At 37.5% G+C, this 19637-nt stretch overlaps 1 protein-coding gene across 16 annotated transcripts in view; it reads left to right on the top strand.

Annotated features, from left to right (window-relative positions):
- Nucleotides 1–19637, top strand: part of CNTRL (centriolin) — a 95972-nt gene that overhangs the window by 30407 nt on the left and 45928 nt on the right. For 14 of the 16 annotated variants that reach the window (XR_002734006.1, XR_004228448.1, XM_023223688.2 and 11 more), the window contains 5 exons: nt 522–744; nt 2776–2885; nt 5753–5947; nt 11617–11770; nt 13397–13617. Coding sequence is in view for 14 of the 16 variants with exons in the window: in XM_023223688.2 (XP_023079456.1) it covers nt 522–744; nt 2776–2885; nt 5753–5947; nt 11617–11770; nt 13397–13617 (903 nt within the window). In the remaining 2 variants the exon portion in view is untranslated. Of the gene's footprint in view, nt 1–521; nt 745–2775; nt 2886–5747; nt 5948–11616; nt 11771–13396; nt 13618–19637 lie in introns of those variants that run through there. The other 2 variants (XM_023223690.2, XM_031934019.1) reach the window with 2 other exon arrangements.

Raw genomic sequence — 19637 nt, 5'->3', positions numbered from 1 at the left:
ATTGGTACAAATGCCATAATGTCACTGCAAGTGAGGAAATGCCAAACTTCTAAGACCCAGTGATTCCAACCAATATCATATGATATTTCATTTTTAAAACTTCAATTATTAAAATGTATTGTACTGATGGCTGCATACCATGTATCTGGAAAAAAAAATAGACTGAGATTTTACTTGTATGAGCCAAGAAACCAAAATAAAACACCCATATTTCCAATTTGAGAGATCAAGCAGTGCTAAAAATCACATAACTATAGGCAGTTCTTTAATCAATCAGTGCAAACTTTCACTCTTCAGTGGTAGGAGGAAGAATTCTTTTGAGACCATTTTTAGTTCTAATTTCCTTTTTGGTATATTAAGAAGAAAATAAAAGAATAATATATATCTTTCAGCTCCTAGGCATGTAGGATTTATATAAATTGAGCAATTCTGTGATATGTTTGCCACTAATAAAATGAATAATGTCGTTTGACTGCTTGGAGGTCACTTATTAAACCGTAAGTCTATTATTTTGCTTTTAGTATGCTGAAATTGATAAAGCCCCAGATGAAAGCCCTTACATTGGCAAATCCAGATACAAGAGAAATATGTTTGCCACAGAGAGTTATATTATTGATAATGCTCAGGCAATACAGATCAAGAAGATGGAGCCAGATGAACAACTTAGAAATGATCACGTGAACTTGAGAGGCCACGCACCACTGGACAGGCAACTGGAAGACAAAGAAAAAAAAATAAGTGCAGGTTAAAAAAAGTTATTTTTAAAATTCTTTTATAAAAACATTGAATATGTAGGCCAATTTTGTTTTATAACTTTTTTTTTTTTTTTTTTTTTGAGATGAAGTCTCGCTCTGTTGCACAGGCTGGAGTGCAGTGCAGTAGTGCAATTTCGGCTCACTGCAAGCTCCTCCTACTGGGTTTACGCCATTCTCAGCCTCCTGAGTAGCTTGGACTACAGGCACCTGCCACCACGCCCAGCTAATTTTTTTGTATTTTTTTAGTAGAGACAGGGTTTCACTGTGTTAACTAGGATGGTCTCGATCTCCTGACCTTGTGATCCGCCCGCCTTGGCCTCCCAAAATGCTGGGATTACAGGCATGAGCCACTGCGCCCGGCCCTATAACTCCTTTAATTGAGCATGTTGATGGTATTGTTGTTTCCATGAAAAGTCTAAAACAAAAGTAGTGATTATCAAGCAGATGTATCGAGCATTTATTTTGTAATGATTCCTGTTATGGTTAAGAATAGAGTTTTTGGCAGTAATTTGATGGTAACATGTCCAGGGGATTCAAGAATGAGTAAATCCCCTCTTTCAAATAAGCACTGGAAATAAGTACTATATATTCAAAGTCACAATTAGTAATAACCGAAGCAAGTAAAGAACCACTTGATTGATTACTATGCACATAGCAAAAACCTAAAGCAATGCTTAGTATAAGTTGGAACAGAGCATTCTCCTCAGGCCTGGGTCTAAGGGTAGCCTCTGACTTTTCCTGACATGCCCCACGCCCCACAATCTAATTCAAGGGATCTTAATACCTTCTGGCAAGTCACGTAAAGGAAGAAGTCAAGACGGGGGCACTTTAGAGACCCTGCCAATGATAGACTTTGAATCTACTTACCCACTCAGCTGCATGGATATGGAAGAAAGAGAACCCTTACCGGGATTTGTGCATGCTCCTAGCATTATGGCCCACTGTGGTGCTCTCAATCAGACCAGCAGCTTATCTTTCCTTGCCTGGTAGCTAAATGGAAGACATGGAAGGCAAATAGAAGTTGACTTGGTGAAGGAAGAGAAGAAACTGAGTTATTCATGTCTACCTATACTATATGCAAGTCTCTGGGGGAAAGCAAAAATAAATCAGATTGTTGTGCAGACTAGCTTTAAAGGGGCTGACTCACAGTTTTATAGGGGAGAGGGAGAGAGAAATCTTAAATTTGAGGTGGAAAATAATTGATTTGAGATCATCTGCAGCTGAGAGAGAGAGCTCAGTAGTGAATTTCTTGATATGAATCCCATCGTAAAGCATTTCCCTCTAACACAAGGTTTTATGGGTTATTTTTAATACCCTGAACCTAATTATAACTTAGTGACATGTAAAGTGCATATTTCCCAATAAAAGTCTTATTCTCTAGTAAAAAAGGTTTACTGGTGTTGGGAATAGCCCCTTTCATGTTAAGAATTTTACAAATAAAAGGATCGATTGTAGTTCTATACCGGCCAGGCGCAGTGGCTCACGCCTGTAATCTCAGGAGTTTGGGAGGCTGAGGTGGGCGGATCACGAGGTCAGGAGATCGAGACCATCCTGGCAAACACGGTGAAACCCCGTCTCTACTAAAAATGAAAAAAAAAAAAAAAAAAAAAGTTGCCAGGCATGGTGGCAAGCACCTGCAGTCCCAGGAGGCTGAGGCCGGAGAATGGCGTAAATCCCAGGAGGCGGAGCTTGCAGTGAGTCGAGATCGTGCCACTGCACTCCAGCCTGGGCAACAGAGCGAGACTCTGTCTCAAAACAAAACAAAACAAAACAAAACAAAACAAAACAAAACAAAACAATTAGAGTTCTATACCATATCATGAAACAGTTTCTTCTAGATATTAATTAATAGACAAAAGCTAATCATAAGTAATTACTTTAAAATTTTTTTTGTGATATATAATGACAGTTTAATAGAGAGGGGAGAAGGATATTACAAAGAAAGAATATCTGGTCAAAATTTCAGAATTCAATATTTTTCTTGTTTCATATTATGTGAGCATGGTTTTTAAATTTGCAGCACAAACTCGACTATCAGAACTGCATGACGAAATAGAAAAGGCAGAACAACAAATTTTGAGAGCTACTGAAGAATTTAAACAACTGGAAGAAGCTGTACAACTAAAAAAAGTATGTAAAAGCAAAGCAGCAATGCTAAGAGGAAATGAAAAATGAAATGTGTTTTTCCCTTCATAACCGTATAAAACAATTTAAAAAGCAGTTAGCTGCCTCATTAATTATGGGATAATAAATTCCAGAGTCAAATATGGTTCTAGAATTTGCCAGTTGTAATTTTCTTCCATTTATGATGACATCCAATTAGCAATTTATTAAGAAATAAATTACTTAATTTTATGTAAAAAGGTGTAGTCTTGAGAAGTTGCTTCCTGATGTATCTCTTCTAATTTAATTAAGCACTCTCCACCTTTAAGATCCTGGGACTTAGATTAAGAACAGGAGATATCTCTGCTATTACATGAACACTGTCATCAAACACAAGTCAAAAAAAAAAAAAAAAGAGAGATATGTAGTATACAAAAAGATTGAAGTAACATATTCTCAAAAATTACCAAAGTGTGTTGTAAAGTAAGCAAGTAAGCAGCTCAAATCCATAATGTAATTGCATAGGGGAAAAATTCAAAACAAGGAAGTAGCGTGACATTTTAGTTTTTAAGTGGGTAAAAAGGTTTTAGTTATTTATAACTTTTAAAAATCAGTATTTAAAAATTATGGTGGTAACTACATTCATACCACAGTAGGTAGAACAACACTGTGAAGTCCAAATTGTAGATTCTTTTAAAAGATACACTATATTGTTACTTTCAGATTTTATACTAACTAGAAATTGACTCAAGTTTATTGGAACCTTACTATATGTCAGTCACTGGGCTGGGCGCTGAGTAATGAACAAAATAGACATGTGTCCCTCTCATGGACAGACTTGTGGGGGAAATAAGACAATAAATAAACAAAAAGGAAAAAAATGTTTATTAAAAAAAAGGAAAAAAGTTACACAGCATCAGTGTTGTAAGAAAAAAATAGAAAACTAGGGGAGATGTTAAAAGAGATATACTTTAGATTGTGGGGATTCACAAAGGCCTCTCTGAGGAGGTGACAGACTAATATACAAAGGATGAGAAGGAGCCAGTGAGCCAGAGCCGGCAGAAAGTATTCCATGCAGAGGTGACAGTGTGTACAAAGGCCTTCAGACTAGAAATTTCTTTGCAGAATAAGGGAGAGTGTAGAAGAAGATGAAGTTAAAGAGTCATGGGGTTAAAGATCATGCCAGGCTTCATAGGCAATTTTATTTTTATTTTTATTTTTATTTTTATTTTTATTTTTGAGACAGGGCCTTGACTTCCTGGGCTCAGGTGGTTCTCCCACCTTAGCCTCCGGAATAGCTGGGACTACAGGCATGTGCCACCACTCCTGGCTAATTTTTGTATTTTTTTTGTAGAGGTGGGGTCTCACCATGTTGCCCAGACTGGTCTTGAACTCCTAGGCTCAAGTGATCTGCCTGTCTCGGCCTCCCAAATTGTTCATAAGCCATTTTAAGAAGTTTGAATTTTATTTTGCATGCAATGGGAAATCTTTGAAGGGCTTTAGATAGTTGAGTGGCTGATCCTATTTGTCACTTTGCCTTACTTCATGAAGAGTGAAATGGACTGAGTGAGATGGAAGGAATGGGGTTGTGTGCATCTGTATCTCTCAGGAGGCTGTTGTTCAATACAGGCAAGAGATGATACTAGCACCAACCAGGAAGGTGCCGGTGGATGTGGAGACAAAGCCAACTGATTCCAGGAAACACTGGACAGTAGAACTGACAGGACTTAATGATGGGTTGAAAGTAGGAAATGAGGTAGAGGGAGCTATCAAGATGGTTTTAATAATTCAAAAAGAATATTTTATAATAGCACTGGCCAAAGCTTTACATAAATAGATGTAAATAATGTACATAATTTTAAAAGAAATGGATACTTCCAAAATATGCTTAGAAAATAGTTATTTAAGTGAGTTAATATTAATAGTTAATAATAGTTAATAAATAGTTAATAAGAAAGTTAATAGCCTAAGTTTTTGTTTATACTGTTCACTTACTTGACATGCTAACAAAGGTAAGCTTCAGCTGGGTTCTAATTCAGTGAAATTACAATGTCAATTTAATGAGAGTTTGCTGTATTTTGAAATTATTTAGTGTGAGATGATTGTCCAGTGAACATGGAATTCTAAAATTTTTTCCTGATTATAAAGGTATTGCAGTTATGGGGAATTACGTAGTAATCATCATTTTATTTCTTTTCAGTCTTTTATCTTCGTCTTTTTTACACTTCTATACAGACCCTTGAGAAATTTTTACATATGTTTAAATCTATGCTAAAAACTGTTAGAAATAAAGAGATAGAGTATTAATTATTACTTCTATATCAGTACTCAATTTATTGGTTGACTGTCTTCACATTAAAACTAATTAGGAAACTGTAGTGTAGTAGTCAGTGAAATTGTCTAGAGTCACACAAAGTCTTGCATCCACAAACTCCTAGTATGACCTTGGGCGAGATACTTAAATTTTCCATGATTCAGTTTCCTTATCTATAAAATTGGGATAATTATACTTTTTACTTTTTATGTTTTGAGGATTAGATTAAAGGATATAAAGAGTTTAGAACAGTGCATGGCCCATAGTAAGTGCTATATGAAGCCAGCTATTATTAATACTATGTTTATTATTAATAATTTACAAGTTGCCTATACTATTGTAGAATGACAACTTATGTGTGCCTGCTATTAATAGTTTTCATAAACTTTTATAAAGTATGATTTTCTACATATAATAAGCATAAAAGTATAAAATATGCATGGAGTGTTTAGATAACTTCCACATTTTACTTTTATTTTTAAAAAACTGATAGAACATAGAATACTTATTAAAGACATTGTCTTAATAAATCAATGTTGTTCTTCTCTGTTAATTATATATTGGGGTTTGGGGAGATTAGTTTTCAGAAGCAGGGAAGGACCTTCTTTACAAGCAGTTGAGTGGTAGACTACAACTTGTAAATAAATTGCGCCAGGAAGCTCTGGATCTAGAACTGCAGATGGAAAAGCAAAAGCAGGAAATTGCCGAAAAGCAGAAGGAGATTAAGGACCTGGAAATAGCCATAGATAGCCTGGATTCCAAAGACACAAAACATGTGAGTAAATTAAGAAATTTTTTTGTTCTCCCTACATATTACATGTCTCATCACTGTTAGCATCAGAGTCCAGAGTCCTTTCTGAAAGTCTGTTTTAGTTTGATGTACAAATTTAAGTGATATATATATACAGTCAGCCCTCCATATCCATAGGTTCTGCATCTGTGGATTTAACCAACTGCAGATCACATATATTAGGAAAAAAAGGATGGTTTTATCTGTACTGAACATGTGCAGACTTTTTTTCCCTTGTCATTATTCCGTAAACAAGACAGTATAACAACTATTCACATAGCATTTATACTGTATTAGGTATTATAAATAATCTAGAGATGATTTTAATATATAAGAGGATGTCCATAGGTTAAATACAAATATTATGCCATTTTATAGAAGGGAACTTGAGCATCAGTGGATCTTAGTATCTGCAGGGAATCCTGGGACCAATCCCCCATGGATACCGAAGGAAAACTGTACATATATGTGTGTATATATAATGTATGTATGTGTATATGTATGTGTGTTATATATAAATATATGTGTATATATATACACACACACATACATATGGAATGTGTATGTTTAAAACAACCTAGGGCTTGAAGAGAAGGTAGCTTTCAGTAAATGATGGCCGCATGGCACAATTATTTTTTTTTAAGTGGTTGAATTTCATTGCATTGCAGAGCAAGAGAGATTTGCTCTCTCCCTCCTTGCCTTTTTTTCATCTTTCTTTCTTTCTTTGTTTTTCTTTTCTTTTCTTTTTTTTTTTTTTGCTCTGTCGTCAGGCTAGAGTGCAATGGCACAATCCTGGCTCACTGCAACCTCCGCCCCCCAGGTTCAAGTGATTCTTCTGCCTTTGCCTCCTGAGTAACTGGGACTACAGGCACTAACCACCACGCCTAGCTAATTTTTGTATTTTTAGTAGAGACAAGGTTTCACCATGTTGGCCAGGATGGTCTCGATCTCCTGACCTTGTGATCCACCCACTTCAGCCTTCCAGAGTGCTGGGATTACAGGCGTGAGCCACCGTGCCTGGCTGAAGCGATTCTCCTGCCTCAGCCTCCTGAGTAGCTGGGATTACAGGTGTGCGCCACCATGCCCAGCTAATTTTTGTATTTTTAGTAGAGATGGGGTTTCTCCATGTTGGTCAGGCTGGTCTTGAACTCCTGACCTTCTGATCCGCCTGCCTTTGCCTCCCAAAGTGCTGGGATTACAGGTGTGAGCCACCACGTCCAGCCCTTCATCTTTCTTAAGAGCAGAAAAAGCTGAAGGGGGTTCCAAGTCCTTTTTCTACCTGTTCTATTTAATCCTTTATGCAAATATTCCACTGAAGGTATTTGTTTTTTCATATTGTTTTGTTTTGTCCTTAAAAAAGGAAACATTTCTCTGGAATGTTTCTTCCAGAGATGGAAGACCATATCTTCCAGATATGGTCAGGTGGCTAGATACGGCCAAGCCCTTGTCTCTGTCTCTACTCTAGGAAGTTGTACTAATTGCTTATATTTTAGCTAATACTCCTAAAATACAAGGAAAAATATCTTCTACGTATTTTCCTGGTATACCTTGAATAATAGGGTTTTTTTCTCTGGATTAATAGAAATCATAGAATTTAACATAGTGAGGATATTGTAATTGCTTTAAGTACTTGACAAGTTATTTAACTATTCCTTTAAGCATTTTAGTACAATATCATATATATTTTTTGTGGGCCAGCTAATTTCGATAAAGGATAACCTTATGACAGATACAAGGTCTTTTCTAACAAAAGCCTAAAAATTGAAACCAAAGTATTAACATTGAAACGAAAAGTAGTCTTGATTATTTTAAATAATTTTAAGAAAAAATGGGGTATTTTAAGTAATGTATAATGTGGTCAATAATATCTTACTTTATTGAATGTATTTGTTCAATCTGCCACCCATGTAAGGCCCCTGAAGACATGAACTGTATCCTACGGGTATCTGTATTCCCAGGGACCAACCAGCCCTGTGTTTATGAATGCTTGCGTCATGGAAGGGAGGAAGGAAGCAGCTTATAAATCCTACCCAAAACTCCTTTGTTTCCCCTTCCAGTTTCGTGATCTATGAGTCTAATTAGTAGCTGGATTATGTGTTTGCTTTCAACAAATGACTGTTATATTTCTGGCGGACAGAGAGTTCAGTTCCCACTGGATTCCTGTAGAGAATTATATATAGAAAGGAGATAAATGAGACATGGGAATGGTATCCAAGTTTTAAAGTTAGCTAAAATCAACCTGTGCAGTGGGGATGAAACATACAAACCAGATTTGAATTTCCTTTTTAATTTTATTAAAACTGCTAATAGTTCTTAAGTTTGCAGCTGTAGTCCCAGCATTAGAGGACATCTCTTTTAAGTTTATCCAGAGGGAACATCTTTTTCTGATCCACAAAGTTTCATATTGGCTAGTGTTTGCCATCCCATTTTAGGCTACAAAATGTGAGCCTTTAAGCAGAAGAGAAATAATCAAGAGTGGGATGCCTGCATATTTTTCTATAGATACAGGTAGACTTTTATGTAATCAATTTTTATGTAATTAGATGAACTATCTTTCTGAATAGGCAATAGAATTTAAAAGTAAAAGCTTAACTTTGATGAGAAATCATAGAAAACAAACATGTTAAGTGCCCACAATGTGTCATACGTTGTGCTGTATTTTACATGTTCTGGTGAGGAACTTTATTCACATCTAGCCATTTTTCTTTCAATTTGAAGAGGATGAAAATGTGATATAGAAATATTAAGTGATTTGCCCCCAAGCCATTGTTTTAGAAAGAGGTGGAGCCCTTGCTTATGCTACCACAATGACCCTCTCCTCACAAAGCGATTAAAGGTCTAAAGAGATTATTTTTAAATTAGCTCAGAACTAAGCCTAGGCAGGTTTTCAGCAAATATAAGCATTTAACTAGGTTTCAAATTCACAGACTATTGTAGTTATGAAATTATTCATAGAAGCACAAATTATCACTGGAGCAAACATAATGAAGATTTGTATTGTGTTTCTCTGATTGGGAAATGCCCCATTGGAAGCAAAAGTTAACTGTTCGCTAGAGGGAACGAGCCGTAGTGATCTGTTGCAAAGTTTGAGCGTGATTGGCCCCCGGGAGCTTCCTGTGTTATGATTTAACTCGCGGAGGGTGGGGCCTGCCCGTAGAGGCTGCTGGTGATTGGATGGGCGGGGCCGCCGCTCACTTTTGGCCAAGAGTGTGGTTTGAGGCTTTGCGAAGTTACAGAGGCTCGGAGGCGCTTGCAAAAATGTGGCTGTCAGAGAGGGAAGTGCACATGAATTTGAAGACAGCATTAGAAAGTGTTCCGCCCACAGTTTCTCCGTTCTCAGCGGCTCAGTTTTAACAGGATAAATTTTAAGGTATGATCATTTTTTTCTCTCTGTTTACAAAGGACTTAAAAGGAGGAGGAGTCAGAGATGTAAGTTCCTGTTTTTACAATAACTCTTTTGTGAGCTCCTCGGTGATGTAAATCGCAGAATCTACTTTTGTTCCCCTGTATTTAATGTACACCATTGGCATATTGAACCAGATGTTTATCCTGCGTATAAAGATTTCGCTGGAATTTTTAATGGTGAATTTTAAAGATTTATTGATATGAGTGTAGTCTTTTAAGAAATTATTTCTTGAGCCATAAAAATCCGAAATTTACTTAGAATGTAAGCTGTTGTATGTAGTTAACTTTTCAGAAAGATTTCAAATGGGTATTTTGGGAGTGTAGGGAAAAGAGTTTGCAAAATACCATACAGCTTTACCAGTAGTAAATTTAAAACCTTCCAATTAAGCTGCCACTCTTTTGTTCATCAGAAATGAAAAGATGTTTTTTCTTGTATTTGGGGTAAGCAAATACATAAAATTGAGAAAATTATTTTATCATCACATGGGTCTTAGACTTGAGATCATTGGTGTTCATTTTTCTGATACAGTTCCCTCTTTCGATAACGTTGCCTTCATTTATTGTTGTATTCCTCTCGTCCTGTGGGTACCAACTTAAGAGTCATGAAGGTGTGAGTGGGAGGGCAAAGGTTCTCTGGGGAATTATTTTGTCTCCATATGAACAGTTGCCTCACGTGCAAGTCATTTGATGGATCTGAAATTCAGTTTTCTCATGTTTAAAAGCAAGGGTTAGACTAGATCATTGGCTCTTGATTTGCTTTCTCTAGCACACCTGAGAAATACAATCCACTCTTTTCAGTTAACAGCAGTTCCCTAATGCCATGACTTCAGGGTGCGGGAGGGTGTGTGGGTATGTGAAAGCTCTGTTTTCCACCATGGGTAAGTGTAGTGGTAGACAGGTATATCTCCTTAGGGCCCTCCATTTTGAGACCCACTCGGCTAAGTGGTCTTTGAGGTCCCTGTCAACTCTCAGTTTATTGAAAAGCCAAATGTTTCTTTGTATAAGAGATTGAAAGTAAATTTGAATTTCAAGTATTTTATCTATTTCATGCCTCTATTTTCTTCTAAGAAACCTTTTTTTAAAAGTACATTTAATTTTTTTATTAAAAAGGCATTACTTGGCCGGGCGTGGTGGCTCACGCCTGTAATCCCAGCACTTTGGGAGGCCGAGACGGGCGGATCACGAGGTCAGGAGATCGAGACCATCCTGACTAACACGGTGAAACCCTGTCTCTACTAAAAATACAAAAATTAGCCGGGCGAGGTGGCAGGCGCCTGTAGTCCCAGCTACACCGGAGGCTGAGGCAGGAGAATGGCGTGAACCCGGGAGGTGGAGCTTGCAGTGAGCTGAGATCCGGCCACCGCACTCCAGCCTGGGCAACAGGGCGAGACTCCGTCTCAAAAAAAAAAAGGGGGGGGGGGGGCATTACTTATCTACTATAAAAGTTTTTTAAATATAAAAATACTCATTACAAAAGGAAAAAATCCCCATGTAATCCTTCCACCCAGGTATAATTCTTGTTAACATTTTGGGATGTAGTTTTAAGTCTTTTTATAGATATATGCCATAACTAACTAACTTTGGAAACCTTTTTTAAAAGACACATTGTAGGCTGGGCACGGTGGCTCATGCCTGTTATCCCAGCAATTTGGGAGGCCAAGGCCAACAGATCACTTGAGGTCAGGAGTTCGAGATCAGCCTGGTCAACATGGTGAAACCCCCGTCTCTACTTAAAAAAGCAACAAAAAACAAAAACAAACAAACAAAAACCTGAGTGTGGTAGCCTGCACCTGTAGTCCCAGCTTCTTGGGAGGCCGAGGCAGGAGAATTGCTCGAACCCAGGAGGCGGAGTTTGCAGTGAACTGAGATCCTGCCTCTGCACTCCAGCCTGGGCGATGAAGTGAGACTCCATCTCAAAAAAAAAAAAAAAAAAGAAAAAAAAGAGAGACACACAATTTAATGCAATGCAAATAACATTGACCTACCTAGCTGTGCCCTTGGAAAAACCACTTAACCTTTTTGATCCTCAGTTTTCTTACCTGTAAAGTAGAAATGATTTCCATATCAACTTATCTTGAAGTTTAAATGAAAACTACCCATGTGAAAACAATATAGGGCCTGACACAAAATAGATGCAAATTATTATATTTATTTTCTATTCTTCATTTAAAAATGTTGTTAAGGATTATTCATTTAAAAGGAGTTTAAGGAACTGGGAGTTTTGTTGATTTTTTTTTTTTTTAATTCAGTCCCATGTGAAGGCTCAAAAGAGGGGTAAAGAACAACAGCTTGACATTATGAACAAGCAGTACAAACAACTTGAAAGTCGTTTGGATGAGATACTTTCTAGAATTGCTAAGGAAACGGAAGAGATTAAGGACCTTGAACAACAACTTACTGAAGGTAAGAATTTCAGTATGATTTAGGGTAAATCAGTTTTATTACTAGTGAAAGGAACTTTATAAAGACAAGCATTAATCCAGATAGTAGCTAAATACAGTTCACCTATTAGTACTAGTATTTGATAGGGAAATATTTACAGGATACCCAAAAGTATTTAGTGCAATTTTAAGAGTTTTGTTTTTGTTTGGTTTTGTGGCATTGATGCCTAGTGAGTCAGGTCATTCCAGTCAGTAGGCCAGAAGTCAATACATGATCATGATAAGCTCTGGCATGTGATTGTCTATGGCATAAAATCCATTCAGGAGCAAAGCACCTATTGGCATCAGGAAATTCAGTGTCTGGTTATAAGAAGAAAGAGTTTTAGGATCTACTTTTGCAATGCAGATTTAAACTGTGACATATCCATAATAGTGGAAAAGGAAGACAATAGGCTATAGTGGTTTTTACACATAGGGCTCAGTGTAAAAAGATCCTACTCCTTGTTTTGCTACTATCAGCTGTGTCACCTTGGACAAGTTGTTTTTATCTCAATTATTAGTTGTTGGGAGAATTAAATTAGATAGTATTCATAGGCCAGGAGTGGTGGCTCATGCCCGTAATCCCAGCACTTTGGGAGGCTGAGGTGGGCAGATCACTTGAGCCCAGGAGTTCAAGACCAGCATGGGCAACATGGCAAAACCCCAACGCTACAAAAAAAAAAAAAAAAAACCAGGTGTAGTAGTACACGTGCCTGTGGCCCCATCTGCTTGGGAGGCTGAGGGTAGAGGATCACCTCAGCTCAGGGAGGTTGAGGCTACAGTGAGCCGTGATTGTGCCACTGCACTCCAGCTTGGGTGACAGAGTGAAACTTTGAGAAAAAAAAAAAAAAAGGAGAGAGAGTGTTCAAAAGTTCCTGGCACATAGTGTGTATCTAGTACTGTACATGGGGAGTGTGTGTGTGTTTTAAGTCTTTAGGTTACACGTTTATGTTGCCAGTCTTGGATTCATCTTATATACTGAGTGATTTTGTTATACGTATTTAGCAGCACGAACTCACAGTTTTGCTACATATTTTTTATTTTATTTGGAAATTAAACTTTTTTTTTTTTTGAGATGGAGCTTCACTCTGTCACCCAGGCTGGAGTGCAGTGGCCTGATCTTGGCTCACTGCAGCCTCCGCCTCCTGGGTTCAAGTGATTCTCCTGTCTCAGCCTCGTGAGTAGCAGGGACTACAGGCATGTGCCACCATGCCCGGCTAAATTTTTGTATTTTTAATAGAGATGGGGTTTCACTGTGTTAGTCAGGATAGTCTCAATCTCCTGACTTCATGATCCTCCCGCCTTGGCCTCCCAGAGTGCTGGGATTGCAGGCTTGAACCACCGCACCTGGCCAAAATTAAACTTTTTACAGCATGAATCAGGTATTTTACATGCATAGCCCCTAAATATACTATTTTTATTTTATACCTGCTTAATAGTCCTGTACTATCTATAATAGGAAGAAAATATAACATTATGTTTTGAAAAAGAAAAATGATAGGAAATAATTGAAAGCTTAGAATTTCACTCTTGGCTAATAACAAAATGCTGATGAGACAATGCAGTACTTTAAAAAGATACATTATTACCCTTTTTGCATCTTGCTTAGGCCAGATAGCAGCAAATGAAGCCCTGAAGAAGGATTTAGAAGGTGTCATCAGTGGGTTGCAAGAATACCTGGGGACCATTAAAGGCCAGGCAACTCAGGCCCAGAATGAGTGCAGGAAGCTGCAGGATGAGAAAGAGACGTTGTTGCAGAGATTGACAGAAGTCGAGCAGGAACGAGACCAACTGGAAATAGTTGCCATGGATGCAGAAAATATGAGGAAGGTATGATTTTTTTTCCTGCCTATTTTCCTTAGCTTCATAAGTAGATAATGTCCAAATTAAGTTAGTTGGAGGAGTTAACAGTACATTTTTAAGTGGGAAAAAGTATTAGTGGCTATATGGTGATTTTTTTCTTTTAAAAGTTGGGCTTTTTTATTTTTTCTTGTTTAGCTGTGATACATTTGGAATTATTTTTTCTTTGCTCGGAAAAGGAAGATTATTTAGGCTGCATTTCTATCCCTGAAAGATATTGTTGCCAAATAACTCTAAAGAATATGAAATGGTAGCTATTACAAATACTGTATTAAATGTTCGTATTTTATTTGTGCTGCAAAATTGAGCACAGAATGGTTTTTCTTATTCTTGTGGTTACTAGATAATTTTAACATTATTTTATAGCTAACAAGAGAGACATACTGTTTTAAATTATACCCTTATGAACCTGATTTGTTGCCCATTCATTTGGAGATTTACCTTGCGCTATTTTAGTTGTTTGGAAAATGTTATCATATGTGAGAACCAGAGATTTCCAAACTTCTTGCTCAGTAGAGCTGGCTCCAGAAATTGAATTAATATATTTTAATATTATGAAATATCTCAGGCATATTTAAAAAATCACAAATAATATTTAACATCATGTACTCACAACTCAGCTTAAGAAATAAAACATTATAGATATATTTGAAATCCTCTGTCTACTCCTTTCCAAAAGTAACAAAGTTCTGAATATGGTTATTATTTCCCTGCACCTCTATTCTTTTATCATATATGTAAACATCCGTAAGCAATATATAGTATTTTCCATGATTTTAAGACTTATACAAAATGTATCATAATGTACATATTTGGCCACTTTCTTTCTTCCTTCATGTTTATGTCTTTTTTGTTTTTGTTTTTGAGACGAAGTTTCACTCTTGTTGCCCAGGCTGGAGTGCAATGGCGAGATCTCGGCTTACTGCAACCTCTGCCTCCTGGGTTCAAGTGATTCTCCTGCCTCAGCCTCCCGAGTAGCTGAGATTACAGGCTTTCACCACCATGCCCGGCTTATTTTGTATTTTTAGTAGAGACGGGGTTTCTCCATGTTGATCAGGCTGGTCTCAAACTCCCGACCTCAGGTGATCCGCCCACCTTGGCCTCCCAAAGTGCTGGGGTTACAGGTGTGAGCCATGGTGCCTGGCCTATGTTTTCGAGAATTATGCACACTGATAGATGCAGTTCTACTTTGTTCATTTTTACTGATATATGTACCATCCTGCTTTACAGACATACTACAAATTTATTATTTATTCGTTCTCTTTTTGGGGGACATTTAGGTGATTTCTAGTCTTATGCTATTGCAAACAATGCTGAGCATAACATTCTTGCACACATCTTGAACACATGGGGACTATGCTCAGAAGCAGAACTGTGGGTCAGAGAATATGTCCATCCTTAATTAAGTTCAGTAGATATTGTCAAATTACTTTTCATAGTGAGTTTATCAGCTTCTACTCCCACCAGCAATGTGAGGGCTACCATTCTGCCACATTCTTGCCAACGCTGTAGTGTTGTCCAACTTTTTTTTAAAACTTTTATTTTGAAATAACTTCAAACTTGCAGGAAAGTTGCAAGAGGAATACAAGTAACTCACATTTGCCTTTCACTGGAGTCACCAATTACTATTTTAACACATTTGCTTTATCTCCTCATATATAATTTTTACATGATTTTATATACTTTTTTGTTATTATTATACTTTAAGTTCTAGGGTATGTGCAGATTTGTTACATAGGTATACACATGTTTCACATTGGTTTCAAATTAACTCGTCATTTACATTAGGTATTTCTCCTAATGCTATCCCTCCCCACCTAGTCCCCCACCCCATGACAGGCCCCAGGATTTGATGTTCCCTGCCCTCTGTCCAAGTGTTTTCATTGCTCAGTTCCCACCTATGAGTGAGGACATGTGGTGTTTGGTTTTCTGTCCTTGTGATAGTTTGCTAAGAATGATGGTTTCTAGCTGCATCCATGTCCCTGCAAAGGACGTGAACTCATCCTTTTTCATGACTGCATAGTATTCCATGGTGTATATGTGCCACATTTTCTTAATCCAGTCTATCACTGATGGACATTTAGGTTGGTTCCAAGTTTTTGCTATTGTGAATAGTGCCACAATAAACATACGTGTGCTTGTGTCTTTATAGTAGCATGATTTATAATCCTTTGGGTATATACCCAGTAATGGGATGGCTGGGTCAAATGGTATTTCTAGTTCTAGATCCCTGAGGAAACGCCACACTGTCTTCCACATAGGTTGAACTAGTTTACACTCCCACCAACAGTGTAAAAGTGTTCCTATTTCTCCACGTCCTCCCCAGCATGTTGTTTCCTGACTTTTTAATGATCACCATTCTTACTGGTGTGAAATGGTATCTCATTGTGGTTTTGATTTGCATTTCTCTGATGGCCAGTGATGATGAGCATTTTTTCGTGTGTCTATTGGCTGCATAAATGTGTTCTTTTGAGAAGTGTCTATTCCTATCCTTTGCCCACTTTTTGATGGGTTTGTTTGTTTGTTTCTTGTAAATTTGTTTAAGTTCTTTGTAGATTCTAGATATTAGCCCTTTGTCGGATGGGTAGATTGCAAAAATTTTCTCCCATTCTGTAGGTTGCCTATTCACTCTGATGGTAGTTTTTTTTTTGCTGTGCAGAAGCTCTTTAGTTTAATTAGATCCCATTTGTCAATTTTGGCTTTTGTTGCCATTGCTTTTGGTGTTGAAGTCATGAAGTCCTTGCCCATGCCTGTGTCCTTAATGGTATTGCCTAGGTTTTCTTCTAGGGTTTTTATGGTTTTAGGTCTAACATTTAAGTCTTTACTCCATCTTGAATTAATTTTTGTATAAAATGTAAGGAAGAGATCCAGTTTCAGCTTTCTACATATGGCTAGCCAGTTTTCCCAGCACCATTTATTAAATAGGGAACCCTTTCCCCATTTCTTGTTTTTGTCAGGTTTGTCAAAAATCAGATGGCTATAGATGTGTGGTGTTATTTATTTCTGAGGCCTCTGTTCTGTTCCATTGATCTATATATCTGTTTTGGTACCAGTACCATGCTGTTTTGGTTACTGTAGCCTTGTAGTATAGTTTGAAGTCAGGTAGCGTGATACCTCCAGCTTTGTCCTTTTTGCTTAGGATTGTCTTGGCAATGTGGTCTCTTTTTTAGTTCCATATGAACTTTAAAGTAGTTTTTTTCCAATTCTGTGAAGAAAGTCATTGGTAGCTTGATGGGAATGGCACTGTATCTATAAATTACCTTGGGCAGTATGGCCATTTTCACGATATTGATTCTTCCTATCCATGAGCATGGAATGTTCTTCCATTTGTTTGTGTCCTCTTTTTTTTCGTCAATCAGTGGTTTGTAGTTCTTGAAGAGGTCCTTCACATCCCTTGTAAGTTGGATTCCTAGGTATTTTATTCTCTTTGTAGCAATTGTGAATGGGAGTTCATTCATGATTTGGCTCTCTGTTTGTCTGTTGTTGGTGTATAGGAATGCTTGTGATTTTTACACATTGATTTTGTATCTTGAGACTTTGTTGAAGTTGCTTATCAGCTTAAGTAGATTATGGGCTGAGACGATGGGGTTTCTAAATATACAATCATGTCATCTGCAAATGAGACAATTTGACTTCTTCTCTTCCTAATTCTCTTCCTAATTGACTTCTTCTCTTCCTAATTAGGAAGAGAAAGAGAATTTCTTTCCCTTGCCATGGCCAGAACTTCCAACACTATGTTGAATAGGAGTAGTGAGAGAGGGCATCCCTGTCTTGTGCCAGTTTTCGAAGGGAATGCTTCCAGTTTTTGCCCATTCAGTATGATATTGGCTGTGGGTCTGTCATAAATAGCTTTTATTATTTTGAGATACATTCCATCAATACCTAGTTTATTGAGAGTTTTCAGCATGAAGGGCTGTTGAAGTTTGTTGAAGGCCTTTTCTGCATCTATTGAGATAATCATGTGGTTTTTGTCATTGGTTCTGGTTATGTGATGAATTATGTTTATTGATTTCTGTATGTTGAACCAGCCTTGCATCCCAGGGATGAAGCCAACTTGATCGTGGTGGATAAGCTTTTTAATGTGCTGCTGGATTCAGGTTGCCAGTATTTTATTGAGGATTTTCACATCAATGTTCATCAGGGATATTGGTCTAAAATTCTATTTTTTTGTTGTGTCTCTGCCGGGCTTTGGTATCAGGATGATGTTGGCCTCATAAAATGAGTTAGGGAGGATTCCCTCTTTTTCTATTGATTGGAATAGTTTCAGAAGGAATGGTACCAGCTCCTCCTTGTACCTCTGGTAGAATTCAGCTGTGAATCCATCTGGTCCTGGACTTTTTTTGGTTGGTAGGCTCTCAATTATTGCCTCAATTTCAGAGCCTGTTATTGGTCTATTCAGGGATTCAACTTCTTCCTGGTTTAGTCTTGGAAGAGTGTAAGTGTCCAGGAAATTATCCATTTCTTCTAGATTTTCTAGTTGATTTGCGTAGAGGTGTTGATAGTATTCTCTGATGGTAGCTTGTATTTCTGTGGGGTCGGTGGTGATATCCTCTTTATCATTTTTTATTGTGTCTATTTGATTCTTCCCTCTTTTCTTCTTTATTAGTCTTGCTAGCTGTCTGTCTATTTTGTTGATCTTTTCAAAAAACCAGCTCCTGGATTCATTGGATTTTTTTGAAGGGTTTTTTGTGTCTCTATCTTCTTCAGTTCAGCTCTGATCTTAGTTAACTGTTTCTTGCCTTCTGCTAGCTTTTGAATGTGTTTGCTTTTTCATCTCTAGTTCTTTTAATTGTGATGTTAGAGTGTCAGTTTTAGATCTTTCCTGCTTTCTCTTGTGGACATTTAGTGCTATGCATTTCCCTTTACACACTGCTTTAAATGTATCCCAGAGATTCTGGTACGTTGTGTCTTTATTCTCACTGGTTTCAAAGAACATCTTTATTTCTGCCTTCATTTTTTTATGTACCCAGTAGTCATTCAGGAGCAGGTTGTTCAGTTTCCATGTAGTTGTGTGGTTTTGAGTGAGTTTCTTAATCCTGAGTTATAATTTAATTGCATTGTGGTCTGAGAGACAGTTTGTTGTGATCTCTGTTCTTTTCCATTTGCTGAGGAGTGCTTTACTTCCAACTATGGGGTCAGTTTTGGAATAAGTGTGATGTAGTGCTGAGAAGAATGTATATTCTGTTAATTTGGGGTGGAGAATTCTGTAGATGTCTATTAGGTCCACTTGGTGCAGAGCTGAGTTCAAGTCCTGGATATCCTTGTTAACTTTCTGTCTTGTTGATCTGTCTAATATTGACAGTGGGGTGTTAAAATCTCCCATTATTATTGTGTGGGAGTCTAAGTCTCTTTGTAGGTCTCTAAGGACTTGCTTTATGAATCTGAGTTATCCTGTATTGCATGCATATATATTTAGGATAGTTAGCTCTTCTTGTTGAATTGATCCCTTTACCATTATGTAGTGGCCTTCTTTGTCTCTTTTGATCTTTGTTGGTTTAAAGCCTGTTTTATCTGAGACTAGGATTGCCTGCTTTTTTTTTTTTGCTTTCCATTTGCTTGGTAGATCTTCCTCCATCCCTTTATTTTGAGCCTATGTGTGTCTCTGCGCATGAGATGGGTCTCCTGAATACAGCACACGGATGGGTCTTGACTCTTTATCCAATTTGCCAGTCCGTGTCTTTTAATTGGGGGTTAATTTAAAAGCCCCTTTACATTTAAGGTTAATATTGTTATGTGTGGATTTGATCCTGTCGTTATGATGCTAGCTGGTTATTTTGTCTGTTGGTTGATGCAGTTTCTTCCTAGCATTGATGGTCTTTACAGTTTGGCATGCTTTTGCAGTGGCTGGTACTGGTTGTTCCTTTCCATGTTTAGTGCTTCCTTCAGGAGCTCTTGTAAGGCAGGCCTGATGGTGACAAAATCTCTCAGCATTTGCTTGTCTGTAAAAGATGTTATTTCTCCTTCAGTCAGGAAGCTTAGTTTGGCTGGAT

The sequence above is a fragment of the Piliocolobus tephrosceles genome, chromosome 14 (genome assembly GCF_002776525.5).
Source record: "Piliocolobus tephrosceles isolate RC106 chromosome 14, ASM277652v3, whole genome shotgun sequence".
Taxonomy (NCBI): Eukaryota; Metazoa; Chordata; class Mammalia; order Primates; family Cercopithecidae; genus Piliocolobus; species Piliocolobus tephrosceles.
The sequence above is the reverse complement of the archived record's forward strand: the minus strand, read 5'-3'. Positions and strand labels throughout refer to the sequence as shown.